The 13,455-nt window shown below is 47.4% G+C and overlaps 1 protein-coding gene across 2 annotated transcripts in view; it reads left to right on the top strand.

Moving 5' to 3' along the window:
- The first annotated feature begins 6,028 nt into the window (after positions 1–6,028).
- LOC149335180 (uncharacterized) overlaps positions 6,029–13,455 on the top strand; it is a 31,409-nt gene continuing 23,982 nt past the window's right edge. The window contains exon 1 of one of the 2 annotated variants that reach the window (XM_089551858.1): positions 6,029–7,030. In XM_089551858.1, coding sequence (XP_089407984.1) covers positions 6,973–7,030 — 58 coding nt within the window. In that variant the 5' untranslated portion in view covers positions 6,029–6,972. The remainder of the gene's footprint in view (positions 7,031–13,455) is intronic. The other variant, XM_089551859.1, reaches the window with a different exon arrangement.

Here is a 13,455-nt window from a genome sequence, read left to right as displayed (position 1 = left end):
AGGGCTTCGGATTAAATTCGGCCACCCGGGGTTCTTTATATACCATGAAAGCACGCATGCATCTTTTGCGTTTCGCGCCTCCAATGAAGTGCGGCCGCCGCGGCCGAGAATCGATTCCACGTCCTCGGCTCACGAGATAATTGTTTATTTAGGAAAGATATCTGAATAAACACATCGTCATCGTCACCATCAGGGTGAAGGTAAGTCTACCATCGGATAAAGACCTACTCCAGCGAACCACATTTGTTTCGCGCATGCTTTAGCTCATCGCGGCGGTTATCCCAATCGCACCGCTACCCAACGCGGTGGCTCAGTGGCTGGGCGGGGGGGGGGAGGCTATGGCCTCGGCTCCTGTGCCCAGTGTTGCTGGGTGGAATCCCGGACGGGGCGGCCGCATTTCGAATTTGCCTTGCAGTGGTACTACAACGGCACACAGCATTTCGAAAGAGACGAAATGCTGTGTGCTGTCGTAGTGCCATCATCATCATTATCTCCTGACTACGCCCACTGCAGGGCAAGGGCCTCTCCCATGTCTCTCTATTTAACCCTGCTCTTTGCCAGTTGCGGCCCCCGTATTCCCGCAAACTTCTTAATCTCATCCGCCCACCTAACTTTCTGACGCCCCCTGCTACGCTTTCCTACTCTTCGAATTCACTCCGTTAAAATTAAGGACCAGCGGTTATCTTGCTTTCGCACTACATGCCCTGCCCAAGCCCACTTCTTCCTCTTGATTTCGACTAGGATTTCATTAACCCGCGTTTGTTCTCTCACCCACTCCACCCGCTTGAGGTCTCTTAGCGTTACATCTATCATTTTTCTTTCCATAACTCGCTGCGTTGTCCTTAACTTAAGGTGAACCGTCTTTGTTACCCCCCTTACAAAAAAAGTTTTAGACAGTCTATCTATAAAGTCTTCTGTCTATAAAGTCTATAGACTGTCTATAGACAAATCCTAGAGAAGCGTCTATAGACAATACAAATGCCATAGACAGTCTATAGACAATCTATAGATTTGTGCCCACCCACTTTTAGTAAACTTTCGTCTATAGACAGTCTATGGACTATATGAATAGACAAAAATCAATCTCTGTAGGAAGTCAGGAGAGTCAATAAGAAGTCTATAGACTGTCTATAGACCATTTGTATAACGGCCTCCACATTTCTGCCCCATAGGTGAGTACCGGTAAGATACACCATTCCATCGTACTCACTTTGTCGCTTATAACGCGACAAAGTGTTGCGCGTTACAACGCCTCTATCGAGTTACACGCTACTCGAAAGTGAAAGGCTTATACCAGTGCATACGCACTCAGATACACGCACTATTCATCGTCATCACTATGGTCACGTGGCGTGCTCTTGGCGCGTCCTTCGCGTGACACACAAGATTCCGAATCACAAGAGCGCGGCCGCTCAGGACATCCGTCGCGTCCGAACCGCCTCAGCGGCAGCGTATACGTAAGCCCCGTGTGGTATGTATGAAAGGCGGCGAAAAACAACCCTGCGAGCGTCTCTTTTAACGGCGTCCGGCCTACGTCGAAGGAGGAGATTGAATAAAGGCATTCAGGCGTGTTCCGCCCGTCGCACAATTACACATGCGACCGCCGCCTCCGCTGCTTTCCAATGGTCATCGTTTCGCAACGCCCCGACCGCGAGCGCAGCCGCCTTGAATGCGGTGGCGTCGTCACACCAGAGGTGTCTCACGGGTACACACACACACATACAGACTCACGTGCGTGGACCACGCGGCATTCGCTCAGGAAAAACGAAGAGACGAATGAATGCTCAATACAGAAGAGGAAAGAGAAAGCAGCGAAAGGAATGCGATGCAAGAACGTTCCGTCTCGCCAGTTCAGCGCAGCGTTGCCAAAGCTGCGAGGCGGGTGCACACAGAGGTTGAATAGGATGTCTTCTCGCATGGTGGAGTATGCAAGATGTTTATCTTTATTCCGCACGGATTGTTTTTTCTTGACTCAGGTGGCGAGGTGGAGGCAAGCTTTGCCTACGGAGTTCCAGAAGCTGGTAATTGTAGCCTCGGGCTCCATTGCTGGGTGGATCCGGTTTTCATAACTAGTTCTTTAGGGTGTACGCGTTCAAGCTGCTCCTGTCTTGTGCGAAGTGGGAAGAACGGCAGTGGGATCCAAAGATTCAAACAAGACATACCCAACAATTCTGGACAAAAGCATTTTTCAAAGGGAAATAGTTTATGAACACAATTTTTTCATATACCGTAAGATTTCATCGCAACAATCAATATATACGCAGATATCCAGTGAGAAGTCTTGCATTTTTATGCTCCTCACCTTCTTGCTATCGCCGAAAACGTTCCCCATTAGTTTTCTATGGCAGTCTTATCTGTCAGATGCAAGCGATGGAACAACTTTGAGACAGATTTTGCTGCGCCTCGGAAGAATGGACCACTACATTCAATATTACCATAACAGAACCTTAGAGTATTCCATTATTAAAGATATTTGTACAAGAATGCTGGACATGCTTTTTTCCCAAATGTGCATGGGGCTAGACCCATCTTTCTACTGAGACATTTAATCTTTTATTAATTCCTTACGATTGATTAGGACAGAACAATTAGTTGGTTTGTTGGGGTTTAACGTCCCAAAGCGACTGAGGCTATAAGAGACGCCGTAGTGGAGGGCTCCGGAAATTTCGACCACCTGGGGTTCTTTAGCGTGCACTGACATCGCACAGCACACGGGCCTCTAGAATTTCGCCTTCAAGAAATTCAGCCGCCGCGGCCGGGATCGAACCCGCGTCTTTCGGGTCGGCAGCCGAGCGCCGTAACCACTGAGCCACCGCGGCGGGGTCAGAATAATTATAAGGATAATTAAAACTTATATACTTATTGAATAACAGTCACAAATATATGCTTCAAAGAAGTATCTTCGTACCCAAATAAAGTAGTAGTAGTAGTGGCTTTTATTTGCATTGAATACGGAAGGTAAAAGAATTATTGCTACACCGGCATCTGCTATCGCGGCTGGAAGCACCTGAGCTGGGGCAGCGGAAATAAAGGATAGCAGGCAGTGCGTAGAAGTGAAAAGAAAGAGGTGAGGAGATAGCAGAAAGGACAGGGGGAGGGGTACACTGGCAATACATCTATTTACATATAAACATTATAAATATAAATATATACAGGTCGCACGCGCGTGAAGGTCTGGTAGGACAGATAAACAAGCCCAGAAAGCGATTTTCTCTAGGTATTACGGCATTTTATGAAACAGTTTGTAATAAGAACCCTAAAACACCGTGTATATAGCCCGCACATTAGTTGTGAAATGGCGACACGAAACCCAGTATGCCCATCAATCAGCTTCTGGAGATCAGCGGACGGAAGCACCACCAATGAGAAACCCAGTCGGCTATCGAGCAGTTCATTTCAGTTTGGCGAGTGTTGTGACAGTCAACTGACCTCCGGGTGTTTGACCAATTAGTGCGCCGGAGTTTGATACGTATTAGTTTCACAGCTGTTGTGGTGCGAGAACTCTGCCTATTTTCAAGTGGCACAGTTGGTTCCGTTTTCTTTTACGTCGGCTTCAGGGAATTTCGTTATAGCGTCGGTGTAACATCTTTCCTGCTTCGAGCTGTTGATTAACTGACAGCTCTTAGCTGGCTTTGCTGCCTTGTTTGACCAAGCGCCTGCCCTTTACAGGTGATGGTCCAAGGTTCGAGTTCCGGGACATTCCGTATTTTTCTTAAGCTACGAAGCTTTGAGGAGGTTGCATAGCTGCTATTTTCGTAGCCTTTTGGATTAGCTCATGTGGATAACAATCATTATTATTGTCATGTCTTTCATTACGCACAGTGTTCTCCTTTCACTTCTAACATTGTAAGTGGAGCAGAGCTATTAGCCTCTTGCATCGATGCCCCCACGAATACTGCTAGGAGATGACAGGCAGTGATCAATACAGAATAATCCCTGTTAACAAACTTCAAATTCAAAATCTGATTGCCTTCTGTGAATAATTACTGCAAGCTAACTGACGAAAACAATAGGCGGAGTCATTGATTCCTGATGCAAGCTGTTGCCAGTGTTTTTTAACATTTCAGAAGTAATGCTCACGTCATTTTATAGCTACCTGCAGTGATGCGATAACCTGCAAACGTTTGAATTTCGGAGTATCCAGTATAGCGACTTTTCTAAAAGGTGTCACCAAACAGTTCTACTTGCAATTCTACACTCTACACAGAAAGGAGTAAAAAGGGAATAAGCTATCCTCCCATTTATAAAACGGAGCAAAAGGACAGCTTACTCCTTTTTTTACTCCCGTTAGGCTTAGAGAGTGTAGGGTAGCTGCAGCAGGCACAGGGCAGGGTTAGTTGATGCTCATTGGTGGAGCCTTTTTTCTGCAGTGGATCTTGTTGTATGATGATGGTTATTAATACGAATTGTGGCAAGAATCCGCGTTGTTTATTGTCTGAGGACGTCTCTAAGCAAACCGAGGACGTCGTTGGGTCTACACAGCATTGCGAGGAACTTTCGAAATACGGCGAGACGAACGAAGCGAGAAGTGGCGAAAGTAAAAGCCGGCTCTCTGTGGTGAAGACAAGCCTTCAAGGCCGCGCGTCGCCGAAGCCGCCCTTCGCAGAAAAAGGGGCGCAGCCCTAGCGCGAAGGCGAAAGTCGACGACGACAAAGAGATAAAACGCGCGGTGTTCGTGCGTTGCTTTCTTTTCTCGTATTGTTTTTTCGAGCTGGGCCGCGTTCCTTTGTTCCTTTCTTGTATTTTCATGCGCCGTCCTCAACTGCACGGTCGCTCCTCCGCCTCTCGCGACCTGACAGCCCGACGAAAGTGAGAGAGCCGCGGAGAGAATTCTCAATAGGTTCGCCGGAACGCTGGCTGTATAGAGGAGGTTCACAAATGGCGTACAGTGCCATGCTTGAAACACGAGGTTTTATTTCAGCAAGGTCATGGTAACGTGGGCACGAAATAATGCATGCATCTTGTTCGCTTTTGTACTTTTTTAGGCCTGTAAATATGGCCACGTCCACGGAAGATTCCAAGAACTGATAAACCTCACTCATGCTACGAGATGCAATGAAGAGCGGAGCTTCAGATCTTTCCACCCTGCCCTCACAAAACCTTCCTCTGACTTTATAATGACCTGTTGTGGACCTCAAACTGAAGGCTGTGTATACAGTGCCCAGCAGACAGGGGAGGGGGGGGGGGGGGGGGGGCATAAAATAACATGTAAACAGCAGCTATGCATTCTCAATGTGTTCCAGAGTCACGGTTTCACGAACTATAGCTAATTTCTTCCAGGCAGGATGGCAGAATTCGTGACCATGTACTGCGTAACAGTCAAGTTGCTTTCAAAGTACGTTGTACTCGAACTGATACACCTATTACAGGTACGTTATAGGCTGCACCAGTGATGCAGGACTAAACATTTGTTTTCACAACATGGGGCTCTTTACAAATGCGCCAAAGCCTAGATTTATTTTTTAATTTCAGGTCCATGAAAAGGACATTGTTGAATCCAGGAGTCGCAGCTCTGACTTGAGAACTTAGCAACATAACTCCTTAAAAAGCTGGGCCATCGCGTTGCAAGGCAAATGTACCTACGCCTTTTGCCTTCGCCTCGGCGGGCAAATATAGCAACAGGTTATTATACCGACACGAAGAAATAGCACTCGGTTGTTAAGAAAGTAATTGTTTCAAGCGTCGCAAGGAGGGGCGACGAGACGCGAGAACAATCAGAAACGGAGATTGCGAAAGAGGGTGCGGAAGGAACGCGTAACTATTAGAAAGGAAAACATAGGAAGGGTAGCTTAGTGTGGAGTTCAGCCAACGCCAGCGTCAATGTCCGTCTTGGCAACGTACACCTCTTCAAAACAGTCCTGCGTACACAGGATGCGCCGGGCACGCACACAGGGGCACAGACATGCCAACCACGCGTAGATGGGCTCGCCAGTAGCAATTACAGTACAGGAGCAGCAGCAGCAACAAGCATGCGGCCCAGTCCCGTCGGCGAGGGTATCACAGCGGGCACCCCACCCACTGGCGTCGCCGGAGAGAAGGCGCGGCGAGCGTGGACCAGCGCCCAAGCGTGTCCAGGGAGAGAGGACAGCGCATGCGCGAGGAGGAACGACGTCTGGACCGTTACGGGCTCAGCGCGGCCTCACCCTCTCCGCGACGGTGGTGATGAAGCAAGCGCCCAGCGCCAGCGAAGAACCAACGCAGCCCTCGAAACAATTGGACGCTAGCGGCGTCGACGACAGGACGGCACGGGTCCAGGAACAATCATCGGAGATCTCTGTCTTAATAGCTGCTGTGCTGGACTTTGAATTAGTGCAGGGGCACATCATTGTCCTCTACTGTTCTTCATCATTCTCGGCATCAAGTCAGGCTCTGTGAGCTGCACAGTTTGCGCGTCAGTTGAAGTTGAAGACCACCTCGCCAAGTTCGGGGATACTGTGGACCACCTGCTCCAAAGATCATCGCTCCTTCAGCGGCTTCCAGTCGGAGGTACAGCGAAGCGTCTGTAGCAAACGTTCTAGTTTTTAATAACGACGCTGAGAGTGCTCTTGGACTTCTATGAAGAAGCAAGGGTGAAGTACTACTGAAGAGACCGTGTTTCTAGCTGGGGGCTACCAGACACCCGTTTCTCGATCCAGGCAGCCCAGAGACTCATACAACGCGCTTTCGGTCTTAAGACTTGAGATCGCGAAGGACTAGCCCGCAGTGCTTTGCTTTTCTGAAAATAGACTGTGTTGAATAGAAGAATTTTTTCTTCAACAACATTTCCGTCGATCTCAAGAGACCAAATATTTAAGGGTATCTTCAACACGAGGAGTCCGAACATTTGCACCTCTTACGACACGTGGCCGTCGTCTGGACATCGAGACACTGACAGCGTGCAAGTGTGCACACCTTCCCAAGATCTCGGCGAAGCATTGTGAAGGAACTCATTTTTTCCAGTACTGAGTCACCTTCACTCTCACATCGCAGACAATGACTTCATCAGGTGCCTGGACAGCGGTAGCAGCGGCCTGCATCATGCTCATCAGCTGTAAGTACTGTACTATACCTGTTGTTTGAATTGCTGCTACAAATCACGCAGAGACAAATATTACTGTTCAGCAGTGCACGGAAAGTTCAAAGGGCAAGAATAGAGGCTAGTTGGTTGCAAATGGGCCGATAATAATGTTAACCGCTGAGTGAGCTAGTAGGTTTTTAAAATAGCTGTATTGCAGTGAGGCTGACAAGCCCAAAAGGAGAAGAGACGGGACAGCGCTTCGCTAGCAACTGGAACTTTAGGAATAGAAAGCCTTCGTCTGAACGCTGAAAAAGCGCCCATTGCTTTCTATTTGGTTTCTTTGTTTTTTTTTTTTTAAGCCAGCTAATATCTGATTTGAGAGGACGGATGTCATGGACGTTTATGGAAGTGCGGAATATGGTAACCTCAAAGATCAAGCTCTTTGGCAGGGTGTGCTGTTCTATAGTTATGCAGCTATAGTTTAGTTCGTATAGCTTTTAGTAGATGGTGGTTTAGAGAACTCTATAGTAAAGGAGGGAAAAAACAGAGAGAGCGAGGTCTGGAACAATCCTTCGTGGCCGACGAAAAAGTCATCCAGTTTCTGATGCGTTAAACTCGTAAAGACCTACCAGAGGCTTTTTATGATATAAAAATCTGTATAGCTAATCCATTTCTCCTTCGGTTATCACGGTCCCAAATATGTACTCTAGCGCTCAACATGATGTACAGCATGCAATATGTGCCTGGAGCTCTCTTCATGAATCAGTACGATCATGGAGGCTCTGAAGACCTTTTTTTATCTAGCTGCGAATTTTGCGAAGTGTTTTCGCATGTTGCTTGTTGTGCACTGCGGACTCAATCGTTTGCTGCAAATTCAGCATGAACAGCAATAGAGTCACAGCCGGTGTGTTGTAGGCCTGCAGCATTTGCTGTCAGTACTTTCTGGGAGTATGAGAAATCAAGAAAAGCAGACTCCGTTAGTTGTAAGTACAAAAAGTTTGTTATAAAGTTGAAACGTGTTTATTTATTACCTCATTTTACTCTGGTATTCGGATTTTACCAACATTAAACGGTACGTCACCGCACAAATAATTTGCTGGGGACAGGAACAAGTTAGTTATGATAGCAGGGCTATACAGCCGGCGTGCAACGCGCGCTGTAAAGCAAAACACCTTGAACACAACGTTATTAGATACGCCAGCCGTGTAGCATGTGGTTCACTCTAGCGCTAAGTCGTACGTCACGGTGTGTGACAGCGCAACGTGCAATACACACGGCGTCGAAACTCGTACGTGACCGAAGCAACATGTTTACCTTGTGCGTGAAACCTGTTAGCACATAAATTCACGTCTTATTTCACTGCGCGAAGTACATGCGTCGTGGTGAAAATCTCGCCTGGGCATGTCGAAGGCAACTTAGCCGATTACACTCGTGTATGGCTCTCCGGCATGCCTGCCGGCGTAGCTTGAAAACGCGAACAGTTTTCGTGGACCCTAACACACACTCTTCGGTGTTTCTATGGCCACCAACGGTAGGGAAAATTATGCGATTAGTTTTTAGTCGTAAAGAGTGGCGCCTGTAGGGCACTACAGTCGGTCGGTTATCGGCCGATGCCGCGCCATGTATTCGAGTAATGACGCGTAATTAACGGGTAGTTCATTTCTGCCCGTTCGCATTGGAATTCTGTGCCGATGTCAGATACATAGGTAATGCGAGCTGTAATGGCCGGCTGCCATTACTAATTATCCTGCTAGGGTATTGAACCGGTGCAACCATGCGTGTGACCAGCAGTGCCCCAGACGGGCCCACAAAACGGCTCCTTAAACATGACCAGTGTCTGTTATTTACTCGATCACAGCCGAAACTCAGTAGCGGATTAGGGGCGGGGGTCGTTCCCTTCACTCAGCGAGAAACTTTTCTGCGGCGAAACCATGCGAAATTCATTCGTGAACGCAGCTAGAAAGTCGCAGAAATGCATTTCGCTAAATAGGGCCCAATCGCCTCCCCAAGAGTCACCCATAAATTTGCCGCTGTCAGGACGGAGCCTTTTTTTCCCTATAGAGAGGCATGAAAACCTTATTCTGGCGCTATGAATTGGTCTGGGTTGTGGGGATTGTTGTATGATGCTAGTCACGGTAGTGTGGATTTCTCCGCCGGCTTGACGCCACAAAGTGGCACCTGGACGGAGAAGGCTTCTAGCTTCACCTCTATCAAACGCACCAAACCTTGAATCTGTTTTCAACGCCGTTCCCACGCATCATACTGCTCATTTGTGTCTTTTTATCTCTCTTTTGCGTCTTTTTATTTTCGACCGCGCCAGTGTCGCTGTGCTTTCACTACTTAATGAAGACCATAGTTTTACACAAGATTAGATTGCATATCTTTCCCTCACGATATCAACGTAAAGAAGAGGCACGAAAAAGCTGAAAGAGAGAATTCTGCGCACGGTTAGAAATGCGTACCGTGTGCGGCACTTCACCGAAGAAAATGACAGCCTCGCGTGACAACGTCGCAGTGACCGCACGCATCACTGCCGGAGAGGCGGCGTTCGCGGTGGTGTCAACAACAATGGAGCAATCTGGCCACTCCCCGACGCTCCTAGAGTTGCTGTACGTCTCCACTGCGGTGTGGGCGGCGACGGGGCCGCGGAGGTTTTCCGTCGTTGTTTGCACAAGTCCTTTTTCTGCTCACCACAAACAAAAGCTGAGCAGTATGCATCGTTGATGCGTCTTGACGGATATCAAAATCATGCAGCTGGGATGCGCTTTTGATAAGACCGGATTGTGACTCGAATGAACTTAGGTTGTAAGTTGCGCCTGTTCGGACCCTTCTGTCTTGTGGTCGTCTCAAGGAAAGAATGATAAGAAATTTGACAAACGCAGTACCGCCAGAGAGGTAACTGCAGGAACTACTCAGGAAGACGATGCGTAGGTCGATATGCTGACTAGACTTCTGCTACTGCTGCTTTTCTACTACTACTACTACTACTACTACTACTACTACTACTACTACTACTACTACTACTACTACTACTGCTACTACTACTACTACTACTACTACTACTACTATTACTACTACTACTAGTACAACAACAACAACAACAAGAACTACTACTACTACTACTACTACTACTACTACTACTACTACTACTACTACTACTACTGCTCCACCTCCTCCTATTACTGGCACCGCTACTACAATATACTGCTGTCAGTCATACTACCTCTCCTACTGCTGCTGCTACTACTTTTCCCCAGTCGAAAAACACAACAGAAAATTTTCTCTCGTTACAACCGATTTTCTGTAGTATTTTTGGCCATGAACATGCAATAACAACAGAATGTTCGCTAGTAATATGCTGTCTCTTGTCTTAGCGATATAACTTTTGAAAAGTGCTGCAGAAAAATATTATAGTACTACTGAAAAAAACTACAACACTGCAGAAAAATCTGTCGTTACGACAAAACGACAAAAAGTTTTTTGTGGTACTTTGGTCTAAATTTTGCCGTTTCTTTGTAATGTTTTGTGTGTGTGCTAGGGGGGGGGGGGCTGGATACTGCTACTACGACAGCCTCTGCTACTGCTGCGACGAGGAGTGCGCAATAAAATTCCCCGTAAACGCCGCCTCATCGTAGCTATCGCTCGGGACCGGCAACAAGGTGAAGGAAGAATACAAAAAAAAAAAAACTCCTCTATTTCCTTCACGTTGTGTCCTTTCGCGCCGTAAATATGCGCTCGTCGGAGCATCGAAGTAGCGCGCGAGTCCCGGCCGAAGGAAGTGCGAATAAAGGGCGAAAGGAACGAGCGGAAGCCGAAGCCAAAAACCCGATATTACACGGACGCGGGGCAGCTACCGCTGCGGCCGGTACAGGAGGATGTGACGAACAGGGTAATGACGGCGCCACAAATAATTCCTTTCCGGCGTTTGTTTGCAAAGGCCTCTCTCGGCACGCTAAGACCGATTCAAGGCCAAGGCGTTGTTTCTGCTGTACAACCTGGTCACGGCACCGCACCACGAAAACGATGGCAAAAGAATTGGATGCAAGCACGTTTCTGCGTACGACGATCTTGCGGTGACGTGATTTGCGGCCGCCATATTGGTGAACCGCGAACGCGACTCAAGGATGCAACGCTGTGTATCTGGAAGCATGTTTCGTAACCATTCTGTTCTTTATTCATACTTTTCCTTCTTTGCCGTTGGTGAGTTCCGCCGTTAATAGCGGAAGAATCCAATGACGCTCCTAGCTTACTAGCAGCTATGACGTCATGAGAGGTGAAAGACCAATGGTGGAGCAGCAACGAACTTCGAAAAGGAATATTTCTACAAAAACAGTGTTTTTTTGATAGGGCTAGGTGTGGTTACATTGGTTGTGTTGGCATTCCAGCCCGCAAACATCTACCCAACCAGCGACCGTCGGTGCCGTTGCCGACGAATACGGTTATTATAGATAGACGCTTAGTTGTCTGCTAGGCGCTGCGAACCAATGTTCCGTGACATAATCGCGCGATGAGGCCCCTTTCCGCTATTAACGTTTTATGAGTAAGCCTCAAGACTGTGACTTCAAGCTCTGTCCTAGTTTTCCCCTTTGCGCGCGTTTCGAAGGGTCCAATAAAAAAACCCTTCTGGCGGAATTTACGCGGTCTCGAAAGAGAATGCGGAATGAGTCAAGCCGTCGCCGAGGGTTTAAGTGAGCACGGTTTGCAACCGATACTCCGTGGTCTTACATTAGGAGCCGGAAAGGCGTTGCGCAGCTAGAAACGTGGCTTCGCAGTAAAACGTGACTTCAGCGCCCAAATCGCCGTGACGTCACAGCTAATTGCGACGTCCGAGTCACGTACGAACGTGACGAAGCCGCCGCTCAACAAAGGGGCTGATTGATGGCGGAGATACACGTTAATGACGGTATTGTCCGATTCACAAAGGAGGAAGGTGGGAACGGTATAGTGCGGTAGTTAATAGCACAGTGAGTAGTAAAGCAGGCGTGACGTCACCGCGAATTTTGATTGCTCTGCGACAGACATATGGTTGCGCACAGGAAATGTTCACGAGAGAAACAATGCTGGAAATAGGCGGCCAGGTAACTTCTGCAATAGGTGGCGCGCGTTATGTCGTCTACGAACGTAAGTGTGTTTGTGCGTTTAAATTAAGGACATCTTGAATCGTCACTCGGGAATTTTTCTAGTTTACTATGCGCCCCCGTTTGGCTTGTTTGTCTTTTTAGTTCGTAACACAATTTGCGCATTTTTTTGGAGTTTGTAGGTTTCGATAAAAAAAATTGTGTGTGTAAAACTGTCTTCAGAAGTAGCGGCCACAGTGTCTCTCAATTTCACATTTAGCGAACTTAATGTAAAGCTATATCGGCGGTACCTTTCGGCAAATCGGAGGCGATATGCTCCCGCCATCCAATCAGTGAATTTTATGACTGATGACGCTTGAGGACGTCGGCCGTCGCCAGATTTCTTCTCCGATGATGTTTTTAATTCTACCGCATTAAAAATGAGTCCACGGAATCGCGGCCAACAACATATCGTGTTGTTTGTTGTTGAAGAAAGCAACGCGCTTGCATAGGACTTCGCACACTCCTTGAAGTTGTTACATTTGTCGCATCCTTTACCCCGTTTCTCTCTCCTTACGTGCATAATAAGCGATATGCTTGTACTATACAACTTATACGAACATCGGAGGACACATATATTCCATTACAGCGACGCTATTTGTGAGCATCATTTTAAACGTGGCGGCGCGCAACATTCATCTTCGCCTTATTTTGCGTGATTTGCATTTTTTTATATTTTTGCTTCGGTCTGGCTTTTACAACAAGAAAAGGGCCATTCAAAGGAAACCTCCATATGAAACATCTACCTTTGCTCCGTAGAATTATATCCAATCACACAGCTGCCTCTTGCCCGCTATTTGTTCAGCGTCGCCGCATTTCCAGAACGACTTCACTGCGCCCAGACATAGTGAAAGTCCCTCGCATGCCACGAGAAGCGAGAAAGGCTTTGAGCAAGCTGCTTCTGTATCCCATCCCTTTTATAGACAGTCTATAGACTTCTTATAGACTCTACTGCCTTTCTGAAGATATTTCTTTCTGTATATTCATAGTCTATTGAATGTCTACTACAAGTCTATGACCATAAATCTATTGATTGTCTATAAACTGTCTATAGCATTGGTGTTGTCTAAAGACTACTTTCTAGGATTTGTCTATAGACAGTCTTTAGACTTTATAGACTGATGCCCGTGGACAGCCTACAGACTGTCTAAGAAAATTTTTGTAAGGGATGGCCGATCTGGGTGACGCCTCAAAGCACTTCGCAAGATGTCCGCGTTCAGTGCAAGGAAGACAGTACACAGAGTAGGCAGAGTTTGCCGCCAACACATCGCACGTCATACTACAGCTGTCATTACGTCTCACTTTCCGCTGTTGATTTTACGGTTCGTTCAGGCGGAATGT

Source organism: Amblyomma mixtum, chromosome 7 (genome assembly GCF_055824585.1).
Source record: "Amblyomma mixtum isolate Tamu chromosome 7, ASM5582458v1, whole genome shotgun sequence".
Classification (NCBI taxonomy): domain Eukaryota; kingdom Metazoa; phylum Arthropoda; class Arachnida; order Ixodida; family Ixodidae; genus Amblyomma; species Amblyomma mixtum.
Note: the sequence above shows the minus strand (reverse complement) of the source record. Positions and strands in the feature narration are given on the sequence as shown.